The sequence below is a fragment of the Rhamphochromis longiceps genome, linkage group LG2, assembly GCF_057381845.1.
Source record: "Rhamphochromis longiceps isolate RC_006_pf linkage group LG2, R_longiceps_female_GT1.1, whole genome shotgun sequence".
NCBI classification, from domain to species: Eukaryota; Metazoa; Chordata; class Actinopteri; order Cichliformes; family Cichlidae; genus Rhamphochromis; species Rhamphochromis longiceps.
In genome coordinates, this window is record NC_140558.1 from 35,527,543 (window position 1) to 35,551,457 (window position 23,915).

Consider the following 23,915-nt stretch of genomic DNA (forward strand, 5'->3'; position numbering starts at 1 on the left):
GATCGGCTAGAGGAGACATGGACTAAACTGACAGTGGGTGCATGTGCGTGCACTGTTAAACAAAGACACCTGGAGTACTTGAAGATAAAGAAATGAACACAAATTTTCATCCTTACTGGCCAGAACAAGTAGTACCTGGACCTGGTTAAATATGCAGAGGCCACCAGCCTCTAAATTCTCATTATGTAAAACTAGACATGAAGCAATTCCAATTTATTTTAATTTTGTGTTTGCCCAGTTTGTAATTAAGGTGCAGTGTAAAAGGTCCCACCGAATAAAGCAAACTTATTTTTCAATATATGTAAACATCATTTATTATTTATTTACATGTCGAAAAGTTCAAGTATGAGAAATATTTAGGATGAGGGAATTCCACATATCCACCAATGTGGAGCTCAAAGAGAGAAAGGCAGTGATGCAGAATCTGAGTAATGTCAAAAATAAGCCTCGGCATAACCAGCAGAATGTCTGTGAATTGTCTGTGAGTCAGTCTTTGCAGGATGAGCAGCGTCGTCACTACGTTTCTCTTTTTGCACCTGAAAACTTTTCCCTCTCGTCTGTGGTTTCCTCCTCTCCTTTTCCTTCCCCTTCTCCAGCTCCTTCTCTTTCTTCTTTTTCAACCTCTCCTCTTCCTTCTCCTTTCTTTCTTGTTCCCTCCGCCGCCGCCTCCTCTCCTTGGAGTTCAGTTTGTCCTCCGCCTCTTCCTCAGCTGCATTCCCAGTCCCTGGCATATCACTGAAGTCTTGAATCAAGATTTTCGGCACTTGCATTTTGGGTGCCTTCTTAGCCTTGTTGTCTTTGTGATGCTCACCTCTCAGTCTGCGGAAGAGACCAAAACGTTTAGGGGTGTCGGGCTGTGGCTGCTGCTGTGTGGGGGCTTCCTCTGTTGTTGTTGCTGCTGCTGCTGCTGCTGCAGGCGGCAGCAGATCAGGAGCAGCTTGTTTTGAGGTCACAGCTTTAGGATTGCACTGTGACTCTGTGAGTTTGGCTTCTGGTTGATTTTCTGAAGTTTTCTGGGGGGTGGTGAAGAGATCCTCGGAAAGCCTGCGGGCTAGCCTGGAGCTACGTGAGGTGGATGACTTGCGAACGCAGAAATCAGCGGATGATCGACTGCTGCGACGCTCAGGGGTTTGTACCGGGGGCTCTTTTGCAGATTGAGAACATTGGACTTGGGGAACATTTGTTGGCTCAGAAGAAATGAAGACATCGTCCTCTCCTGCTGGAGTTTGTTTAATCTTTTCAGTAATTTCTTCCTCCTGCGTGGGCTCCACTTGTTGAACCTTTTGATTTGAGTCTTCAGGATCCACAGTAACCTGGCTTGTTGTCTCTTCAGGTGCTTTTGTCTCAGAGGTACTAATTTGTACTGAACTCTCCTCATCAGGCTCACTGGTGTGGTTGAGCTGATCAGCTGGTGCTGCAGACTCTTCCGTTTCCATGGGTGTTGCAGAGTCTGCAGGCTTCTCATAAGTCTGAGTTTCTGTTGGTGTTTCCTCTGTGATTTTTTGAGTATAGATGCATGAATCACTTTCAACCTGTGCCTCCGAGTGTACATTCAAAATCATTTCTTCTGTTGCCTTATTTGACGCCTCCACTGTGTCTTTTCCTACTGTTATCTCAGCTTTAGTCTCTGGATCATCTACTCCACCAGTGCTTTCTTTTTGTTGAGTGCATTCAGATGAAGACAGCATTAATATTTCTTCTTCTAGCTCCATTTCTGTCTTTGAATCTACTTGTTGTTCTGAATCGACTTCTTTAATTTCTACCTTTATATCGCACTGTGTGGCTGAATTTTCCTGATTATGTGTCAGAACCTCATTTTCTGTGTCTCTTTGGGTGTGGGACTCTGCTTCCTTTTCTGTTTGTACTAATGACTCAGTACTGTGGTATTTTACTTCAAGTGCACCTTTTTCTGTCTCCTTGATCAGCTCTTCCTTTTCCTGTCGTGATTCTGCCTCTGCTGCACTATTCTGATCATCAACAGTTAAAGCTTCAACACCTCTGTCTGTGTCCACACTTGTCTCACTTTTAGACTCCGTAACGTCTGCGTTCATCTCCACCTGTTGCACACTTTCAGTGTCAGCACTCTCTTCTGATTTCACGTCAGCTTGTATCCTCTGCTCCTCGCCTGCGTTTACACCTATTTGCATCTCGTCCTCTGTGTTTGTATGTGCTTCGGCTATTCTCGGTGTCTCACTGTGGTTTTCCTCCACAGCAACCACGTGTTTCTCTGCCTCTTCATTTGTGTCTTTGAGCTCTACTTCCTGGTCTTTGCTTTTATGACTTTGTTCTTCTAGCACTTGTGATTCACTCTCTGCGTCCAGCTTTTCTTCTTGTTCACAGTGAGGTGCATAATCAGGGGGATGAAGAATATTTTCAACAGTCTGATTTGGGGCAATCTTTTCTTCTTGTTCTGAAAGCATTTTGCTTTCATTTATCTCAGTCAGCTTGGTTTCATCCATATCACTGAGTTTGCGTTCCCCTGTCTCCCTGACTTCAATTGTCTCAGTCTTCCTGACATCACTTGTCTCCGTCTCCCTGACATCACTTGTCTCCGTCTCCCTGACATCACTTGTCTCCGTCTCCCTGACATCACTTTTCTCTGTCTCCCTGACAACACTTGTCTCCATCTCCTTGACAACACTTGTCTCCGTCTCCCCGACAACACTTGTCTCTGTCTCCCCGACATCACTTGTCTCCGTCTCCCGGACAACACTTGTCTCTGTGGCAACACTCATCTCCGTCTCCCTGACATCACTTTTCTCTGTCTCCCTGACAACACTTGTCTCCGTCTCCCCGACAACACTTGTCTCCGTCTCCCCGACATCACTTGTCTCTGTCTCCCCGACATCACTTGTCTCCGTCTCCCCGACAACACTTGTCTCCGTCTCCCGGACAACACTTGTCTCTGTGGCAACACTCATCTCCGTCTCCCTGACATCACTTGTTTCTGTCTCCCTGACATCACTTGTCTCTGTCTCCCTGACATCACTTGTCTCTGTCTCCCTGACATCACTTGTCTCTGTCTCCCTGACAACACTTGTCTCTGTCTCCCTGACAACACTTGTCTCTGTGACAACACTTTTCTCCATCTCTCTAACATCACCTGTTTCTGTCTCTTTGACACTGCTTTCCTCAATTTCAGCAACTCCTTTTTCCGTGTTTTCAGTCTGTTCTTTTCCCGCTGCTGTTTCTTCTGTTTGGATATTTTTGATTTCTTGAATCTTGTCAGGTGTCTGTGAAATTTCCTTCTGTTCAGTTTGTCCCTCTTTTTGTCCCTCTGAAACTACATCCTCCTCCTCTTTGACTCCTTGTACCTTCTTAAAGTCAAACTCATTCCAGCTTTTCCAGTCCTCCCTTCCACCCATTGAAAGATGCCTCACTACTTTGTTACTGCCTTCAGAGTCAACTGTGTTCCCTTTTCCCACTTTCCTCCACTTCTTGTGAAGGAGGGAAGGAGACAGTGAGAGAGAGGAGGCTGAGCGAGTTAGTGGGACAGAGAGGTTCCCTTTCTGTCTCTCTTTCCTCTCCTTCTCAATTTCATGCTGCCGAGCTCTAGCCCACGCCTTCTGGTATCCATGGCAGCGACCTCTGGGGTCAAACGTGGACGATGGTTTTTCTTTCCTCCACTTTTCCAGCTCCTTCTCCGTCTGCTTTTCCAAATCTTTACCCGACAGTGGCACAGAGCACACCTGAAACAAGAAGGGAAACTCTGCAGATAGTTTGTACCCCAACAACACAGTGTGTCCCGCCACAATACAAAACCTGTTAAAGATCCCTGAGAAACACCACAAAGAGCCTTGAACAGTTACCCCTAACCTCCAAATTCCTTAGATCATAATCCAATTGAGCAATTTTGACACACTAATTCCAAGCACCACAGGACACCTCCAGAGCTCCCACGTTCATGCCACAGTGGATCAGACATGTTTGTGGCTGAGCTGTTTTAGTAACTTACCAAGATTTATATCTACGTTATTTGATAGAATAGTGCCATTTTGTAAAAAAATTAAATAAAACAAAGTTAATGATAGAAACATGTTTTAAATTTACTCTTCAGGGGTTTTTTTATTTGCCTCATCTCTTTGGTTTGCAGCCATCTTTTTGAAAGGTTTTTGCTTTTGAGGTGTATCTTTTTACACTATTTGTGGCCATGATTAGTTTAATTTACTTGCTCTGTTGCTTTACAAATGAAAGCTGTTATCTTGAGGTAATTGGCAGAGAACAAGATGCTTCTCTATAAGCCTATCAGGTTTAAAAATCGAAATCTTACCTCTGCTATGAATTCGTCATCTTCATCGTGGACCTCCTCCTTAACACCCCTCAACTTCTCCAGAGTCTCCATTTGGCCCTGACACTGCTTCCTCTGCTCAGCTCGACCCAACACCCGGCGCACCAGCACCGCTGCAACCTGTAGCAGCACCCGGACACCTACGAGGAAAGATGAGGGCGAAAGAGGAAGACCTGGTGAAAATGCTACATATCAGGTAGATGATGGCAGTGACCAAAAATGTAAGAATTGTGCAGATATTTAAACACTTCTATATATAGTGGACAAAACCATCGCTTTTAATAAGCTGCTATTCCTGCCAGTCCTAAGGGGGTTGTGTTAGCCTGAGGTCAGCTCTACCATAGCAGAAGAAGAGGTCCCAGACTCGGAGAAGCGTGTTGAATGGAAGGTGACGTGTGAACAGACACATCAGCCAGTCGGTGGCAAACATGAGGGGCTCCACTCCGTGGTTCTGCAGATGTTTGTGTGCAGCTGGACACGTCTTTTTCAAAACCCAGGTCAGCATGGCCGCATCGAACAGTACTCCCTCCTACACAGCACACCACAGTAGGCTCAGACAGCTGCCCAGCTTTCAGGGTCAACACATGATTCATCTTTGTGTTTGGGTTATATTTATAGCACAACTTATCAAGAATCAGCCTTGAAATCAACATCTACTCGCCTACGTGTTGATTATATGTATTATAAAAGGTAAAAAATGTAAAAAACAGAAGATGTGCATGTCCTCACCAGCAGAGGGCTGTAATATCCGGGCAGGTATTGCTCACTGATCTGAACCAGACACCAGAAGGCCTCCTGCCAGGTTACATAAGGTGAACATTAGGCCAATAACTGCTCCGTATTATAGAAAATTAGCACTGTATTCTCAGGATTGCATTAATACTGTTATACCTCTGAAATAAAAAGCTTAACAGGTCGATGAAACAAGCAAGGTAGAGTCGGTGTCTTAAATGAAGGTTGTTGTTTCTCCACTGAAATCTAATTATTTTAATGTCTTTGCAGCTGATTTATCAGACCGAAGCTAAACTGTTAATGGCCTTTACCTGAGCAGGCATGTTCATCAGCAGCACTGCAGCCACCGGCCCCTGAGCCTGACAGTAACCCTCATCTGGCTGATACTGGGTGTAAGCTTTCAACACCCGGAACAAACCACGCTGCCTGCAGACACACACACACCACAATCATCTCTCACACAGCCAGAGGTTTCAGTCACCTTTGACAAGAGTTATACATTTAATAACGAAAAGAAAGAAAGACAAGTGACAAGACTGTTTGCTGTTCTGTTGAATAAGCCTTTAACTGTGAAAGCTAAACCAGGGAAACTATGAAAAGATTGGAAAGCCACGCTGAACACTAAATAAACTGTATGGTTATTCTGCAGCTCTCAGCTTCAGAAACAAATAGCAGAAACGTCGCCTACCCGTGTCCGTCTTTGGACTGGAACATCTCGTGGAAAGGGAACTGCCGGTCCAGATCTCTCTCAATCACATCCACCCAGCTCTGCAGAGCCGGCTGCTCATCCAGAGTCTGATGCAGAGACAAAAAACATAAAATGCATACCAAACAATAGATTTTTGAGTCTTTAAAATTCTAAGTAAGTTAGTTTGTTTTTCAATATTATAAATAATTTAACTTTTACTCAATAAAATATAAGAAAACAGTGATCACAAGATCTCACAACTTAGAACAGTATATATAGATGATCAGGCATAGACTGTATATAAACAATGGACAATATAGCCTCCAGGTCTAACAGAAAGCAATGTAGAAATGCCTTAAACCTGCATTTTGTTTAATTGCCAGAAGGGGAAGACTCCTGGTGGGGGAAAAAAAAAAGTCAGATTGCGTAGAAAAAATTAGAAAATGACCCTCTTGGTCATATTAAATTATTTCCTGATAGGTTTACGGCCTTAGTCGCTAATCTGAAGTGGTATTTAATGCAAAATACAATTATAGTCCCATTTATAGTTAAACGAATGATAAAGACGGCATGATTTAGGGAATGTGATGTTGCTGCTCTATAAGTATGTAGTTTCCTAAATTTCTCACTTAGATCCATCAATCACTCGTGAACAACATGTTGCCGGCCAAATAGTAAACCAGCACTTCAAACTCCAACGAGAGACAACATGGTGGCTATGTCCATCTTTTACATAAAGTCTTTGCAGCTGGACTCTTGCACTTTCTTAAACCATCCCAGTGAGAGTGTTTGTTTCTCTTGCCTCGTAGAGGTTTTCATGCTGTTTCATCCTGTTGGCAGCTCCGCACAGCAGAGGCCAGCACTTGGCTCTGAGCGAGGCAGGGATTCCTTTCTGACACTGCACTTTGACCTAATGAGAGACCCGAAAAACAAACGGTTACTGTGCTTTTTCCTGATGTGTCACAATGTCTGTCATGTATAAGGCCCATCGCCCATCATTTGGTGCCAGGGTTTATTTTCGGGCATCTTTGACGGGACGCACCTTACTGCTCTTCTTCGACAAGATGCGATCCCATTGGTCAATGATCTTTATCCACTTGGCCTCCCTCTGCCTGACCAGTTCAGGTGGCGGGCCCAAACTCCTGACACAGCACAGCACATGAATCACCAGGTAAGTATTTTGACACGTTTCACCTGTTTGCTGAACAATTTAAATTCTGGAGACCTTTGTAGTGCTGTGTCGCTGCACACTGTTTAGTGTGTTGTCATTACAGACACACAGTGCTCCGAAAACAAGACAGGAAACAGGAAAACCACACGTTAGCAGTGTGAAGTCTCTATGGCAACAGGTCAGGATGTTATCAATGAAGAAAGTAAAGATGACAGGTTGCAGTTTGTTCAGTTAGTTTTAATGCTTAGTTTACACCGCCTCGTGTGCAATCCCCTGCCAGGGCTATTATCAAACGCACAGTCAGCTGATTCTGAAAGTAAAATTGCACTTTATTTTTCAAGTACACACACCCACTTTCAGTTCAGTCATTATGTTTTTTGCAATATTTTTTTTTTTGTGGATTATATGTAAAGAATATCAAGTGTAAACAATCTGTTTGTGCAGTTTCCGTCCTGAAGAAGGCCCACTGTGGTTGAAACCACTTGGCTTTTTCACTGATACGCTCAGCTAAATCATTCTAAAGCATCTCCTCCCCCTTTGCTCTGCTTATGAAACTGCCGTAAAGCCACGTTATTTGCAGGGGTCATCCTGATTTCTTTGTTTCTTGACGTGTTTCCAACTGACATGCATTCTTACACATTCTCCACTACACCAGTATAGCCTGAATGTTCCTTTCTTTCACTCTGTGTGACTTTTTCTCTCAATCTTAACATCTCTGCTCTAACAATTTGTCTTTTAACTCTTTATTAATGGCATTTAGTCCACCTGGCTGTGTGTGTGTGTGTGGGGGGGGGGTGCAAATGCTCCTCTGTCTCTTAAAATCGGCAGATTTAAACACTGCTTCAACACTTCCTGGTCTTGTCATGGAGGAAAATTACTTTGTGTGCTGCTTCAGGGGGTGTTGTGTGCCCACATTAGAAACTCTTAGCTCATCTGGAACCTTTGTCTTTGCTCATATAAAGACAAAGCAACAACCATTAAATTATCTGATAATATTTAATATTTAGTTTCAAATTATATCTTCTGACAGCAGGTGCAAACCTTACTATTACCAAAGTCCCTGGGCTTTCTGATCTGTGTGATCTCGACAAGGTCGCCCTGCACGTCTTTTAGTCCCTTATAATAAAAAAAAAAAAAAATCTCTTTAATGGGAGAATGAAAACTTAGATCCCCTGGTTTTGAACAGATCACCAACAGCACAGTAAGAGTACACAAGGCGCAAGGTGGATGTGCTCACCCAGCTGTGGAACCATTGGTTAAGATGAAGCCAAAGCGGTCTGTCTCCGGTTCAGATCCAGAGCTGTCCTCTTCACTGAGGTTCTTCTGGGCTGGACTCGAAGAATTCAACATCTTAGCTAAAGAAAAGAGGATGGGCTCGTCATCCAGTATGCAACCGATGAGGATGTGTGCGTCAGAGATGTTTAAAATCTCAAACATCCAAGATGGTAAACAGCTTAACCCCACTCTGCAAACGTCTCTGTGCACGTTTTCACCCTCTCTCTCTTATTTGACTCGGGATCTATGAAATCTGCATTTTCCAAGTTGAGAATGAGAGTAAAGAAGTGTACCAAGCCCCCCAGCCCCCGATTTTAAGTCATAAACATAACCACAGCTGTTAAAGCTTTTAAAATATACATTTAAATGTGACTACCTTTTACATTTCCGCCCTGTTTGATTAGTTGGCTGCTGAAGAGGTGAAGTGATCCTCCAGTGATGGAGGAGGAAGACAAACTTCCTCTCTCTCTCTCTTGCTTTCTCTCATATGCTCTCATTTGTTCACCACGCCTTCATTTCTCACCGTCACAAATGCAGTTTTCACATAAACTTCCGCGTCACAAACAATGACGATAAAATTATGGAGTGGTTTGTTTGTTTTTTTTGGGTTTTTTTTACTGTCATGAAAATGCCGTTAAACTGCTTAAATATGATTCATCAGTCATCACATATAAGTGATAATTGTGCAATTGGGGCTTTTCTGTCATTTATAGGACTTCCTAATTGCGGGTGGGAAACAAGAAGGCCTATGCGTACTTTAGGAAGCCAGGTAAATTAAATAACTTGTTACTTTCAATGGCAGGTAAAATAATGTTGCGATTTCCTAGGTGACGGTGAATACAACATCAACGTGGAGGCCTTGAATGCAGCATTAATAGCATTGCACAGTTTAGGGACTATTGCCTCCTTAGTGTTGATCATCATAAACTTGTGCCAGTGGTAAGTCTAAAAGAGATTTACATTAATAATGACGCAAATTAGCTAGCATTGAGAATAGGCTATGTTCATCTTATTGTCATGTTAGCTCGATTATACTAAATTACCGTAAATTAACTGGCTAACATGGTTGCAAAGTTGCTGACCGATGAGTTTACCTTTATGAGGAATGCTTAGCGCATTAAAACATTTTTCATCTGAACGGAAATATATAAAAACTAAATAAAGCTTAATTAAAGAAATTAGCTTGGCAGCATTAGTGTACCAGAGCCTAATTTTGCTAACTGTTATGCTATTTGAAAGGAGGCGTTCAGGTGAATCGTGTAGACTGTATGTTAGAACCAGCGGCTGGGTTAAAGGCTTTATCCTGTCATTGGTCAGGACAGCTGGTCCTTCATGTGTCCGAAAAACACAGGTAGTTCAGATTAAACCTCTGTGGTGGATTGTTTTTTGATCGTATACGTATTTTTATACTAGCACCGATACAGTAAAGGCATCGACTGATTTCTCTCTGGGTTTACATGTTAAGAAATACTAAGGTCTTTATGTAATGTCCCTGCTTATAGGTTTTTCAGCTGATCGACTTTCCTGTGTATTTTACGATTTTACACGGCGAATACTGGTCAATAATCGAGGGATAATCCGAGAGTGCATTTCTTCCGATTCAAACAGCGTCCCGTGAACGTAGCAAATCGCTAACGTAATAGTTGGGATTTGGGGCGCCAGATTACAGGATGACTCGGATCAGCTGGCAGTCTGTCTCCCTTTTTTCACTCCTCTCTTGTTGTAGAGAAGCTTTTCTGGGTTAATACGACATTTATAAAAATATTTGCTGCAATATTGGCTCCACTGAGCGAACCCTTTACAGTCAGGTGAAAAGGGAGTGTTTTACGGGACTTTGCAGTAACCTGAAAATTATGTTCCTGATGCAAGAAAATGAGAAAAAGAGCGCCCAATTAAAAAAAAAAAAAAGTCCTACTAGCTTCAAGAAAAGGGAAGTATTATTGAGGAAAAAGAATGGGAGTACCCGGAGAGAACCCACGCAAACACGGGGAGAACATGCAAACTCCACACAGAAAGACCCCGGCCTGATGGTGGAATTGAACTCAGGACCTTCTTGCTGTGCGGCAACAGTGCTAACCACCGTGCATTAACCTATCCCCACAAGCTGCATGTCTTTAAAGACATGCAGCTTGTGGGGATAGGTTAATTGGATAATCCAAATTGTCACTAGGTGTGAATGTGCAAATGAATGTGAGTGCGAATGGTTGTTTGTCCCTGTGTGTTGGCCCTGCGACAGACTGGCGACCTGTCCAGGGTGTACCCCGCCTCTCGCCCTATGACAGCTGGGATAGGCTCCAGCGCCCCCCCGCGACCCTGAAAAGGATAAGCGGAAGCGAATGGATGGATGGAAAGAATGGGATCTCCAAGAAACAGACAAAAGGAATCAGCAGATGCAAGTAAAGCCTGGTGAAGCTCTGGGGGGAAAAAAAAAAGAAATCCTCCAAGAGAAGAAACAACAGGGCATAAAACAGAGAGAGATGCAATGCAAACTCCAAGACATGGAGATAAAATACAGAGTGCTGAAAGCAAGGTGTGATAAGAGACTGCACACAAATGTAGAGTTTCTTCAAGAGAAAAGGTTAAAGGAGATAAAACAGAAAGAAATGGATTGCAAGCTTCAGAACATTGAGAAACACAACAAAACAAGTAATGCTTGAAGTTCTGGAAAAAAATAAGTATAAAAACAAGTGTAAAAAACAAGTGTAAAAAATATAGGTATAAAATAAGTATAAAAATAAGAAATGGGTAATAGCTGCATGTGTGCTTGTGTGTGTGTGCGTAATATGCATACTTTACTTGTTGGATCCAAATCCCAGAATACATTTGGCATAAATGACATAAATCTCCCCTTTGATCATTGATCAGTAAATCTCACTGCATATAAATTCTGAAGTCTGATATAATTTCATTAGTAAAGCTGCTCAGATGGTTAAATGTTGAACTTTGTTGCGATTGCTTTTCTCAGAATCACTAACCCCCGTTTTGATTTATTTTTGCAAGTTGCTGATTTCACACAGGTCCACTGCTGAAACCTTCTTTGAGTTTTTCATTCAACAACAATAGTCTCAGGCAATAACTATGTAATTACACTTAGTATGCGACAGTACATAAATGTACATAATGAAAATGTATACTCTTTAGCATATATTAACTCCTGGATGTAAAATAAAATATACAAAAGAAAAAACTCTGATTTTAAATCACATTTCAGATCACCACAGTAGGATATCCACAATGTAGGATTCAGGCATTTGTTTTAGTTCAACATCACAATCATTCTATGAGTAGTTTACAGAGCCAGTAGTTAACAGCAGTAACTTCAGCTGCTTCAATTCATTGGCATTAGCAAGCATTCCTTTAAACACAGCATTTCAGTCAGGTTGAGGTCTGGACTTCCATGCTGTAGATTTGCTGCTGTGCTTGGGGTCATTATCCTGTTGCATGGCCTAATTTAGGAGAAGCTTTAGGTGTCGGACAGATGGCCTCACATTTCACTCTACAAAACTCTGACATACGGAGGAGTTAGGCACCTTGCAGGTGCCTATCTCTCGTGGCTACAAAACAAGCTCAAATCAGAAACCTTGCACCAGCATGATTGAACAGTTGGTTTGAAGTGTTTGTGCTGTGTTTGAGTTTTGCTGAAGGTAGTGCTGTGCAATATGGCCAAACCTCCACTTTGGTCTCATCTGTTAAAAAAAACTGTGCTCCAGAAGTCTTCTTCAAGGGCAGCTTTACCAACTTCAACCATGTCGTCTTGTTCTTTTTAGAGAAGAAGCTTCCTCCTAGCGGCCACTACTAACAAGCCACAGTTGTTCAGTCTTTTTCTAATTATACTGTCATGAACTTTAACATTTAACATGCTATCTGAGGCCTGTAGAGGCTCAGATGCAGCTCTTGGGTATTGTGCAGTTGTGAATTTCTTTTTTCACGTTTACTCTGAGAATCTTCATTCTTCTAACTATTCTTTACTCTTTTAAAAGCTTTCTCTGCTCAGATGTCTGCAGCACTGAGTCTACGTCTTCTCCACTGCTACTCCAAACAAGGTACTAATGCAGGTGTCATTAACACAGTAATATTTAAGTGCACAAAATATTCAGATCACACGTGTATGTCTCTCCAGGTACATTTGGATATGGCTGCGGTGCAATTCGCCCGCTGAGTCTCAGTGTGCAGAGAGACGGCTACAGTGAGTACACACACCAAGAGCTGTACATATATATGAATCTCCAGTGCAGTGACCACATCAGCATGCCAAATTTGTATTTACTCTTCTACTCCTCTCTCCTTTTATTCTTCTGTCAGAGTATGTAAATGCTCAGGAGCTGCCAACAGACATGAGATCCATCACTGACCGGGCTGCCACAACCCTGCTTTGGACCGAGCTCTTCAGAGGTCCCGTTGATTGTGTTTTCTGTGCTGATAGCCTAGATTTGTAGCCTGTAATGCTCCATGTCACAAAGCTCAAATCATCTCAAACTGGTTTCTTGACTGCAACAATGTTCACTAAACCACCACCTAAATGACCTCCACAGTCACGAGATGTCAGTTTAACAGCAAATTTGGGATGTGATCCATCAGGAGATTCACAATGTGAATGTGCAGCTGACAAACCTGCAGCAACTGTGTGATGCTATCATGTCTATATGGACCAAAATCTGAGAGGAAAGGCTCCAGCACCTTGTTGAATCTATGTGAATAGAATTACAGCAATTCTGATGGCAGAAGGGGCTCCAACCCAGTTCTACCAAAGTGTATCTATATAAAGTGCCTGATTTGTTTATCTACTGTTATTAATCATGGCCAGAAATTAAGTTAATGAGGTCAGTATACATCCATCTTATTCATATGAGTCAAAAACTCAGGCTTCATACGCCTTTAAACAGTACATTCCTCAGTACAGGTGAGTAATTGACCTCTTTTCAACTAACTCAAATCTTGCAAATCAATGTGTGTCAGAGACAGTGGGCCCTTTAAGTTTTTTTTAAAATTTTAATTATTATTTATTTATTTATTTTATTCTTTGCCTTCACGCAGGTTTGGCAATGACCATGAGTTATCTGTTCCGTGAACCTGCCACCATCAACTACCCATTTGAGAAGGGTCCTCTGTCGCCCCGCTTTCGTGGGGAGCACGCCCTCCGCCGCTATCCTAACGGAGAGGAGCGCTGCATTGCCTGTAAGCTTTGTGAGGCTATCTGCCCTGCTCAGGTAAACGCATACACACACAGTCCCTTTTATTATGATAGTTGTGTTTTGGTTTTTTTGACATGTTGAGGTTGTCTAGAAGATGTACTGAAGTACAAACAAAGCGTTATACGGAACGAGAAAAATGAATGACATCACTTTGACATGGCATAGCTGTTAGCCATGGATGATCAGGTTTGAGGGTTTTTAGAAACTGATGGTTTGGCAGCGGCAGTTCTCTGGGACTGATAAAAAGACATTGAATAACCGCTTTTTCAACCACTGTAAGAAAAGAAGAGCATTTCTGAAAACACAACATGTTGAAACCTTGAAGCAGACCAGTCACAGCAGCTGAAGGTTTCCAGCTGAGAACAGGAAACTGAGGCTAGAGTGGGCACAAGTGCAATAGTGTGGCAGATATTTTTGAACACATTTACCGCTCATTTAAACATCACCTTCTATCCGAGTATTGTTGACACAAATAACTTCCATAATCCCCAAATCTCACCAGAACTGCCTTGTGCTCTCATGTGGTTTCAAGTGCTTCTAAGCACCTTGTTGCATCTGCAGTACTATGAAAAAGTCTTCAGTCAGCCCTCATTGATTTCTATTTTGCTTCAGACCAGCAGGATTTTCTTGTAATTTATTAAAGAGCTCTTCAGCAATGGCTTTCTGTTTCTGTGTACATTGGCTGCTTTTTCCCTTATTTTCGATGCACTCTAGTCCTGTACCTAACCACTTTCTGAGGAATACTTTTTTTCTTAAGCCACTTAGCACTCATGAATGAATCATTCAAGACAAAAAAAAAACACCTAAGGATGAGCCGTTGCTGTGCCTACAGCTTACACATAACAATTTAGCAAAGAATCCATTTTAAATTGTGTCATAAGACACTTTTTATATCCGGGAAAGATCTGAGACAGGACCTAAGAAATGCATCTTGCTCTACACTCTATCCATCTACTGTTCACCAAAACCTGACCAAAAATGGGCTCAGTGGTAGGGTGTCTGTCAAGAAACATTCTTGAAACCAGATTATTGTTTTGAAGCTACCAGTGGATCATGAATTGCTAATCATTCAGGATGTTTTGGTTATATGAATACATGTATATCTCAAAAGAAAGAACAAAAACTTAAAGTTTAAACTATTGCTTGATGGGAAAACATAGACTGCTGGAACATTTCATTATTAGCAGGGATAGTGTTAAGGAATGCAAACAAAGAAAAGAGGCTGAGGTATGCCAAGTTAATCGGGAACTGGGACTGAAAATCAGGGGCAAAAGGTTTGATGGAGTGATGGCTCCATATTTAGTCTAAATTGTCATCATGACATGCAGAGGAGGTCGGAAGAGAGCTACAGCAGTGAGTGTCTACACACGGTGAAGGCTCTGTCATGGTTTGGGGCTGCCTTTAAGCCAAAGGTGTTGGAGATCTGGTCAAAATGGATGTAATTATGAACCCAGAAAAGTATAATCAGATTTTGATCTGATTGGCTTCATTTTTCAGCATGGTAATTATCCCCAGGACGCTGCCATTCAGTAGAAGCATACCTAGATAGTGTTCCACTCTGTACGTTTCTGTCAGTCATGGATCGGCCTCCCCAGAGCCTGAACCTCGACATTATTGAAGCAGCGTGGGATCATCTAGATAGAGAACGGAACAAAAGCCAACCAACATCCAAAGAAAAGCTTAATGGCTCTGAAGACGCCTGAAGAACTATTCCTGACAACTGCTTAAAGAAATGATATGAACACTGCCTAAGAGAGTTCAGGCTGTGCTGAAGAATAAATGTGGTCATACTAAAATTGTATAAAATTCTCTACCCAATGTGGTGTTGCACATATTTAAAAAAAATCACTGTACATATTTCACATTTTCCAGAAGAAAACATGGGTGAGAGTGAGACAGTTCTGAAGGTAAACAGGGGTGTAATGTCTCTTCACTCAGTAGCTGTTTTGAAATACCTCAATTTGGGCACTTATGCTAAAACATTATCTAGATTAGGTATTATTTATTTGTTTGTTTGTAGTCAGTTCTCAAAATGTCTGTAAAATGAATGTTGCTGATATTTGAATGCTTCCTACTGTTGTGCCAATAAACATGATGCTTCCCTTTCCTTTCTCTATTGATCTCAGGCTATCACTATTGAAGCTGAGACTCGAGCCGATGGCAGCAGGCGGACCACACGCTATGACATCGACATGACCAAGTGCATCTACTGCGGCTTCTGCCAGGAAGCCTGTCCTGTTGATGCCATTGTTGAGGTAAAAACAAGTGTCCTCCAAGTTTGATGAAGCTGAACAAGCAAATGATAATGTGGGGATCTTTCACTGTCTTTACTCTAGTTCAGTACAATAAATTTACAACTGAAAAACTCCACTATTCTACCCAACCCTCCTTCAAAACAGACAGTTAATGTCTTTAAAAAAAATTGAATTCCTTCTTCAGGGTCCGAACTTCGAGTTCTCCACAGAGACCCACGAGGAGCTGCTATACAACAAGGAGAAGCTACTCAACAACGGAGACCGATGGGAGGCTGAGATAGCAGCCAACATACAAGCAGACTATCTGTACAGATAGACTCACTGTGGGAAGGTCCTGTATGTCCTCCTGATATGCATTTAAAGAGATTACTGGCGGTTTTACAGTTATGCCAGCGGGTTCCGAGTGGTAAAGCCTCATACACTGAGGAAATTCTATAAAAAACGCACAAATTGTATGCCTCTTGGGTGTAGTTGTACTTTTTTGATGTTGAGCTGTAGCACGTCAAAGCTTGCAATATAAGAGTATATTATTTGAAATGTTTGTTTTAAAGATATTGACAGACCTGTTGCAAATTTAACTAACCGAATTGAAATTAAAGGGGAAAAACCTCTGAAACTGAGAAGATGTGTTTTGTGGGGTTTTTTGTCTTTTATATTATATCCAAAACTTGACTCTTGTTGGACCAAATCCCTTATGTTAAGTGAGTTAATGACTGTGTTTTTAATGGTTTATTAGGCTATTGTTAGATGGTTGTAGCCTCCAGTGTAACTATTGCCGGCTGCAGTTGTGATGCAAATAAATTACTTTTAAATTTTTAGTCAATAGAAAAAAATATATATAATTAAATATGGTTATTCAGGGTTCACTGGATTATCTGCGTTTTCGAGTTGCTTAATAAATAAAAAACTGACCAACTGACTTTCAACTATGTCATTCTAGTTTTCGAAATTAAAACGCACTTGTGTTTTTGAAGCCAGCTCTGGTAAACAGATGGTAGTTATAGAAATTGATTATTATTTTTGTAGTACACAAAGAAAGAAAATAACTTTTCATTCACTGACTTTTGTGTGGTAAGTGTACCAACATTACTTGGTCTGACCTACGAAGCTTTGGCTAACACTAAACATTTTGGGTATTGGGCTCTTTTGTCTGCCGCATGTGCATCCAAAAGTTGTTCAATGAAACGAGGACGTTGCTGTGGGTTTTTTGTTTTGGTTTTTTTTTAACAAATTACCTCAGAAATAAACAGCTCGTAACCATACCCAGCTGCCCAGCCTCAGCTGCTTGTCTGTAGTGGGAAATTGTGCTTTTCTAGCTACATGTGAATGTCTTTTAGGGTTGGATAAGTGTGTTTAAATAAAGACTGAATGCTGAATCACGTTCAGTTAGGACCGTGTTGCTTCTTGATGCGTTTTTGCCGCTGCAAGGGTCACATGATAAGGGCGGAAACTGACTCATAGTCCACGCTGAATCTCCCGCGAACGCAGCCATTTACTCTTTCCTCTCTTCGAAGTGTTACCGGTGAGTCTCTGAATTCCTCTCACAATGCGGGCTATCATATATTTCAAGTTTGCATTCGTTGGGATAAAAAGTCAGTTAAAACAATGGGCAACTTTAACTTTGCGATTTTGTAGCTGTATCGACGTGAGGAATGGGGCAGCTGGGGAAGGCCGGTGGTTTTTCTTATGCGGCTAACTAGCTGTTAGCTCGATGAAAAGAATGGCTTCCATGCTGTGCTAGCTAACGGGTTAGCATGCACGGCTAACCCTCATTTTTTCTGCTTTGTTCTTGGGACTCGCGCGTATTCCTGTAAATACATATTCAGTATTTTTGGCAAAATATATTGTGGATGCGTGGAGTTGCATTTATGTGTAGAGAATTATTTAGGCTGGGTTTGACTTGGAGTGTAGCGTGGAACACATTAGATGGGCTTCCAGTCGGATTGTTTCAGTCGAACAAGAAAAAGTGCGCTCGCCCGTCGTGTGGCGCACTCACTCTAACGTTTTTAGCTTTCCTAGCTAGCAGCCGTTGGTATTGAAATACGCATTTAGAAGCGCGCCTTCGAATTTTCGATTGAACGCAAATACACATTGGACACACAACATGAATTAAACCTTTTTCCACAACATAGCTGCACCGTTACACGTTTACTCGTTACGTGTGCGTGAACGTTAGCTTGGATGGAAAATGCTAGAAGTTATGGCTATGTAACAAGCTATGGAGTTTAGCTAAACGATCAAATCGTAGAAAACTGCTCAAAGGACCAAAATAACATCTTAACAAATCATAGCTTATGTCATATTTTATCTTCTTGAAATGCCATTTAAAGTAGTTGCTAGCACTGCTAGTTGGTGTTGACGGACAACGTGCTAATCAACCATCCCGCCTCGTTTTGTTTAACAGAAAAGTCGCAACCACGGCGGACTCAATGGCACAGTGTGTTCCGGTGGCGGTGTTTAAGGTAAGTGCTTGCTATCTAACATAAATTGATGTTCCATTTCTCAGCCTTTTAACTAAATGAAGCACCGCTATCTGTGCTAACAACGGTCAGTGTGGTGAACCAGTACCAACCAGTCTAGACTAACTACGTTCTGCATCGCAGTTGGTGTTGGTAGGAGATGGAGGCACCGGGAAAACGACTTTCGTGAAGAGGCATATCACAGGAGAGTTTGAGAAGAAATATGTTGGTAAGTACTCGCTTGCCAGGAAGGAAATCAGCTCATTCTTTTAGTCTGGATGTGGTAATAGATTTGAAAGCAGGATGTAAGATGCCAAATGTGTTAAATGGAACTACAGGGAGCAACATGTCCTGCATGGCCTTTATCTCATCACCATTTACACCTTCATTCTCCTTATTCATTATGTCTTTGCTTGAAATTTCAGCTACTCTTGGAGTAGAGGTGCACCCACTGATTTTCCACACCAACAGAGGAGCGATCAAGTATAATGTGTGGGACACAGCTGGTCAGGAGAAGTTTGGAGGCCTGAGAGATGGCTACTACATTCAAGGTGCTCCTTGCATCCTTCGCACGCTGCTCAAGTGTCACGTTTTTAAAATTCATGTACCTTGGCTTTAGCTGAACAATACATTAATGCTTTCTTGCTTCCTCAACAGCTCAGTGTGCTATCATCATGTTCGACGTCACTTCTCGAGTCACCTATAAGAACGTGCCCAACTGGCATCGTGACCTGGTCCGTGTCTGTGAGAACATTCCCATTGTTCTTTGTGGCAACAAGGTGGACATCAAAGACAGGAAAGTCAAAGCCAAGAGCATTGTGTTTCACCGCAAGAAGAACCTGCAGGTAATAACTGCTTGCAAAAATGTGTATTTTTGAATTGTAGAATAAACTTTTGAGTTTTGTCATTTCTAACTGCTGCAAATTGTTCTACCCGCAGTACTACGACATTTCTGCCAAAAGTAACTACAACTTTGAGAAGCCTTTCCTGTGGTTAGCAAGGAAGTTGATCGGTGATCCCAACCTGGAGTTTGTGGCAATGCCTGCCCTTGCTCCCCCAGAGGTCCAGATGGACCCATCCCTTGCTGCTAAGTATGAGGAAGAGCTTCAAGTGAGTATCACTGTACAGACTCATTTGTCTGATTTGGATGAATATATTGTAAATTTTACTTGCGCATCTTCTAAATGTGGAACAATCTGAAACATGACTTTGTTCTTCCATATCCAGGTTGCATCACAAACAGCACTCCCAGATGAAGAAGATGACCTCTAACCTGTTACCTAGATTTGTCCCTCCCTCCTCCCCCACCTGTGGACAGGAAGTCGTTGGAGTTTTGCCCCCTTACTGTAAAATCCCTTTTCAGATTTTTTTATTTTTGAATTTTTTTTTGTTTTAAAACTTAAGTAAAAAAAGAAAAAAACTTGGTGGAAAAGTTGTGGTTCTAATTTCACTGTATGACACACACCCACCCTAGTGTTGTTGTTGGCATGGCAACGTGCTACTCTTCATCGTTGAGCACCCTCCATTGCACTTACCCAGCTCACATAATGCTGTTGTACGGTGTACTGGAAGCACTAAGGGGAGTAAACTTTGAATAAAAACATTCTCGGTATAACACGGCCGTGTTTGTTGTGATTTGCCTGCACGCCAACGATTTCAGGTCACAGGGAGTGCCTCGTAGTTAAAAAGTGGCTTTAGCATATTCAAGCATCTTGGTGAGGATTATTTGATGCACAATACAGGTTCCTGAAACTCAGATGGCTACAAGAAACTAATAGAATTCAGCATTTACTTTTGTGCTCTCCTGCAGTCACCAGTAAATGTTTCATATGGAATAAGTCTCATGCCATAGCTTTGTCTGCAACATTGCCCACAGTAGGTCAAATACAACTAGATAATGCTATACTGACATTTGTCCAAACTTACTAATTACTACTGTTGGAATCAAGTGGATACATGGAAACCTGAAGTAGACAATGATAGCCTGTGTCTTGGTGAGCCTTTACAAAGTGTGGTAATAATGAATGCTTTGCTTTCAGGTACAGCTAAAGGAGATATACAAACCATTTAATCTTAAGAGTGTGCCATTAAATTGAAAAAGCATGCAGACTGTAGGGCATTATGGGGGGAAAAAACTGCTCCTTCAAAGCTTTGAAAGGCACCAAATACTTTAAATATTTGTGTCAGATAACATTGTTTCCAGTTAGATGAATCTTGAGTTTAAGAATGCAAAAGCTGGCTATTGACTGTGTTTCATTGGCTTCAGATTTCACTTTAAAATATAACTGATTAAAGTTTGATATAGCCAAAAAGATCTAAGGCATGGGCATGAATGTCATGGCAATTTGGGGTTTTAATGACTTCTTTGACCAGTCCTTTTTTTTGGGATAGAGTGAATGTACAGCATACATCTTTAATGACTTAACAAAACAAGAATTGGGTGCATGAGTGAGAATTTATTTTGAATTTACTGCAATCCATACAGGGTCAAATGCATACACATATATTGCCATTAATATTTTGGTTAAATGTTCCTTAGCAAGTTGCCTTTTGAACAGATGATGTGAAATCATCCCAACCTGGAAAAAGAGCAGGTCAAAGAAATCAAGAGTAGATTTCTGAATCAGTACTCTTATAGATAAGCTTCTCAATAATTTGTTCCTTATTTTTGCCCTAGTTTACACCATGTTTGCATGGAAGTATGTTCAACAGTGCTGTGAAAAAGTATTTGCCCTTCCCAGTTTCTTAGTATTTTAGCATATATGTCACAAATGTTTCAGATTATCTAACAAACTTTAGTATTAGACAAAGATAGCCCATGTAAATACAAAATGCAGCTTTTAATCGTTGATTTCATTTCAGAGAAAATGTTATCCAATCACACAGGATCCTGTGTGAAAAAGCAGCACCCCTAAACCTAATAACTGGTTGTGCCAATCTCAGGAGCAAGAACTGCAATCAAGTGTTTGTGATAACTGATAATGAGGCTTTCACATCGCTGTGGAGGAGTTATGGTCCACTCTTTGCACAATGGTTTTATTTCAGCCACACTGGAGTGTTTTAAAGCCTGAAAGGCCTGTTTAAAGTCACGCCAAAGCATCTCAGTGAGTTTTAAATCCAGAGTTTGCTTCAGCCGCACCATAATCATCTACTTGTTTTTTAAGCCATTCTGAGGTGGACTTGGTCTGTTTCTGCTGCTTAAATCAAGTGCACTTGAGCTTCAGAGCATAAACTGATGGCCGAACATTTTCTTTCAGGATTTTTTGATAGGAAGCAGAATTCATGGTTCCATCAGTTACGGCAAGTCATCCAGGTGCTGAAGCAGCAAAGCAGCCACAGACCATCAAACTACCACCACCATTTTTACTCTTGATGTGATTTTATGAAATGCTGTGTTAGTTTTACAGCAGATGTAATAAGATGCAAAAAGTTCAGCTTTTGTCTCATCGGTCCACAGAATATTTTCCATAAAGTCTTGAGGATCGTCAAGATGTCTTTGACAAATCTGAGACAGCACTTTGTGCTCTTTTGGTCAGCAGGGGCTTTCTCATTGGAGCTCTAAATGTAAGAGTGTATGCTTAACAGAGTATGTACACTTTAAATTGTCATTTTACTGAAACTGAAGCACTTAAAAAAGTGCTATAGATTATTAAATTATTCATGCATAAGTTCCAGAAAAAGGTCTCTGCCAATCCTCCTTATCTGCAGAATAAAGACGAATAACATGAATACACAATTTCAAAATGTAATGACTACAAGGCACATGTCGTAGCCTGTGGCTTCTTCCGCTGACATGCTCATATCTATTTGAACAAAACGCTAAACCTTAATTTTTCCAAGTTGCACTACTGAGCATGTTTGTGCAGCGCAGTCTTCAGGTTTCCACATCGCAGCCTCCTATAATTTGCTACGATTGGCACTGGAGCTCATTTTAATGCTACCAGCCATGCTTGATGGGACATGTCTTCAACTCACAAGATGAGTTCAGAGACAGCAGAACAAAAAATGAATCTTATAACATCACTCTGCCTCTGCACAGTGAGGCTCAGTGGAGTAGCCAAAAGAAATGTGTGAGTGGAAGGAGACTGAACGCATTGTTACCATTTAAAGTCATAAAGTAGCTACCTGAGTCCCAGATCCTTCACTGGACGCACGTGTGCTTTTATGAAAACTCACACAAGATGATGCCAGTGATGGAGGGTTTCATCTTAAGCTCGTGACCACTAGGTGTCACTCGTGCTTTTCCCTTTCCCCCTTGCTTTTTAAATTGAGAGCACAATGAACGCGCCCTGTAGGGTTATGTAATAGATTTCTGATGCACCTTCACTGTGACGTGTGCCGGTTACTACACGGATCTGGGTGCAACATCATTCACCCTCCACGCAGCGCCATATGTTCTGATTCAGACTCGGGTCCCACTTTACGTTTCACAATTTAGTCGTTGTGTGTTGAAAGCGTAGTGAAGAAGAAAACCGCAAAATGAGGAAATAGACATCTATATCCAGTTCTCAACAGTTGGTTACAAGCTGTAATAAAACTCTTCTTTATCGGCTTAGCTGGAAGGAAATGATCACGATGCGTTAGGTGACGGTGGGAGAGAGGAGAGTGTGATTTTGATCCCTGACACCCAGCTGTAACATTAGGCCTACATTCATGTTTACTGCTGCTGGCTGCTGAACACACTGCACATGTGAAAATACGAGTACACGTATTGCACTAAAAATATGCAGTCATTATAACAGGATAGAGATGCCTGAGCTTAGGAAGATATGTGTTTGCTCCTTTCCCCTGGTTGGCTGACTTAAAACCTCCGTAACCATGATCTGATTGATTTTTATTAACACACACACACACACACACACACACACACACACACACACACACACACACACACACACACACACACACACACACACACACACCACCCCAATAACGCTGCTGTAATGCCGTCAACCCTTAGTGCTACATTTACTTTACGTTAAAACCGCGAGATTTGTCATTTCCAATAGGGAATATTATATTTCACAGTAAAGTGAACCAACCAATAAAATGTATGGTCTAAATAAGATAATTTACCTGAGAGATCATATTATGAGTCCCCCTTAATAATAAAAGCCTGTAAACAACCATGGGAGTTTTTTCTACATTCGATGGGATAAACAGTGTTTATGATTTAGTTTATAATTTATATTTTACTGTCCTGGGTCACTTGTGCAACTGGGAGTATCAAACACCACAATTAAAAATAAATACATAAATAAGTATGCTTGATCACTTGCTTTAACATGAGCTTACTTTAAAATTAAATTGTCTTCAGCTCTCTCCAAGGCTTTCTAAGGGGGGATAAAAAGGGATGTTTTATTTATAGTGCCCTCGATGGTTAAGGCAAAACATCCCAAAACGCAAATGAATAGAGGGCATCAGTAAAGACTTTGCTGTAAAGAGTAAGGTGGTGAATTCTCCAGTAATGCTGCAGGCCACCATATCAGTCATGCTGTTTTCCTCTTCAAAACTCATTAACTCTCATAACTCTTTGAACTATGACCTTGAGGTGTAAACATACTGGCATGGCAATATGATCCATGTGCTGAAATAAAAAAGAAAAGACACAGCAAAGATAGACCTGATTAATAGATGTAAACACGTTCTAATTGGTTTTAATTTAAGTTGAGTACTTTGCTCTTGACTGAAACTCTCTTAAACTATAGATTAATTGTGATGACTTTTGGTTCAGACATTCATGGTAGAAAGACGGTGAAGTTATGATCACTTATTGTAAAACATTGCCAGTGACTTCAGCAATACAGTGGTCTTCACATTTGTGGCACAACATTAGAACAACTTGTGCAATGACA

General features: G+C 41.4%; 3 protein-coding genes across 3 annotated transcripts; 2 read left to right on the forward strand and 1 right to left on the reverse strand.

Annotated features, from left to right (window-relative positions):
* Window positions 1-335: 335 nt before the first annotated feature.
* tbc1d10c (TBC1 domain family, member 10C) lies at window positions 336-8,666 on the reverse strand. Its single transcript, XM_085425984.1, has 10 exons — window positions 8,531-8,666; window positions 8,117-8,234; window positions 6,751-6,850; window positions 6,511-6,618; window positions 5,709-5,815; window positions 5,332-5,446; window positions 5,018-5,083; window positions 4,628-4,817; window positions 4,271-4,428; window positions 336-3,689 (listed from the first exon to the last, which is right to left on the reverse strand). The coding sequence occupies exons 1-10, from the start codon at window positions 8,649-8,651 to the stop codon at window positions 435-437; spliced, it is 4,338 nt and encodes a 1,445-aa protein (XP_085282110.1). The 5' UTR covers window positions 8,652-8,666; the 3' UTR covers window positions 336-434.
* A 343-nt stretch (window positions 8,667-9,009) lies between these two features.
* On the forward strand, window positions 9,010-16,878 carry ndufs8b (NADH:ubiquinone oxidoreductase core subunit S8b). The gene is made up of 7 exons (XM_085425970.1): window positions 9,010-9,093; window positions 12,135-12,197; window positions 12,275-12,340; window positions 12,457-12,546; window positions 13,189-13,361; window positions 15,473-15,601; window positions 15,786-16,878. The coding sequence occupies exons 2-7, from the start codon at window positions 12,149-12,151 to the stop codon at window positions 15,915-15,917; spliced, it is 639 nt and encodes a 212-aa protein (XP_085282096.1). The 5' UTR covers window positions 9,010-9,093; window positions 12,135-12,148; the 3' UTR covers window positions 15,918-16,878.
* A 145-nt stretch (window positions 16,879-17,023) lies between these two features.
* ran (RAN, member RAS oncogene family) lies at window positions 17,024-19,675 on the forward strand. Its single transcript, XM_085425957.1, has 7 exons — window positions 17,024-17,123; window positions 18,006-18,063; window positions 18,205-18,289; window positions 18,486-18,611; window positions 18,718-18,905; window positions 19,000-19,170; window positions 19,288-19,675. The coding sequence occupies exons 2-7, from the start codon at window positions 18,031-18,033 to the stop codon at window positions 19,330-19,332; spliced, it is 648 nt and encodes a 215-aa protein (XP_085282083.1). The 5' UTR covers window positions 17,024-17,123; window positions 18,006-18,030; the 3' UTR covers window positions 19,333-19,675.
* Window positions 19,676-23,915: the final 4,240 nt, after the last annotated feature.

Coding starts and splice junctions, on each gene's coding strand:
- tbc1d10c (XM_085425984.1), bottom strand. CDS start 8,651: ATGAGAGCATATGAGAGAAAGCAAGAGAGAGAGAGAGGAAGTTTGTCT. Junction 6,619..6,750: donor TGTCGAAGAAGAGCAGTAAG/GTGCGTCCCGTC, acceptor GTCTCTCATTAG/GTCAAAGTGCAGTGTCAGAA. Junction 4,429..4,627: donor GGACCTCTTCTTCTGCTATG/GTAGAGCTGACC, acceptor CTTTCCTCGTAG/GTGTCCGGGTGCTGCTACAG.
- ndufs8b (XM_085425970.1), top strand. CDS start 12,149: ATGTCTGCAGCACTGAGTCTACGTCTTCTCCACTGCTACTCCAAACAA. Junction 13,362..15,472: donor AGGCTATCTGCCCTGCTCAG/GTAAACGCATAC, acceptor TATTGATCTCAG/GCTATCACTATTGAAGCTGA. Junction 15,602..15,785: donor CTGTTGATGCCATTGTTGAG/GTAAAAACAAGT, acceptor TTCCTTCTTCAG/GGTCCGAACTTCGAGTTCTC.
- ran (XM_085425957.1), top strand. CDS start 18,031: ATGGCACAGTGTGTTCCGGTGGCGGTGTTTAAG. Junction 18,290..18,485: donor GTTTGAGAAGAAATATGTTG/GTAAGTACTCGC, acceptor TTGAAATTTCAG/CTACTCTTGGAGTAGAGGTG. Junction 18,906..18,999: donor ACCGCAAGAAGAACCTGCAG/GTAATAACTGCT, acceptor TTCTACCCGCAG/TACTACGACATTTCTGCCAA.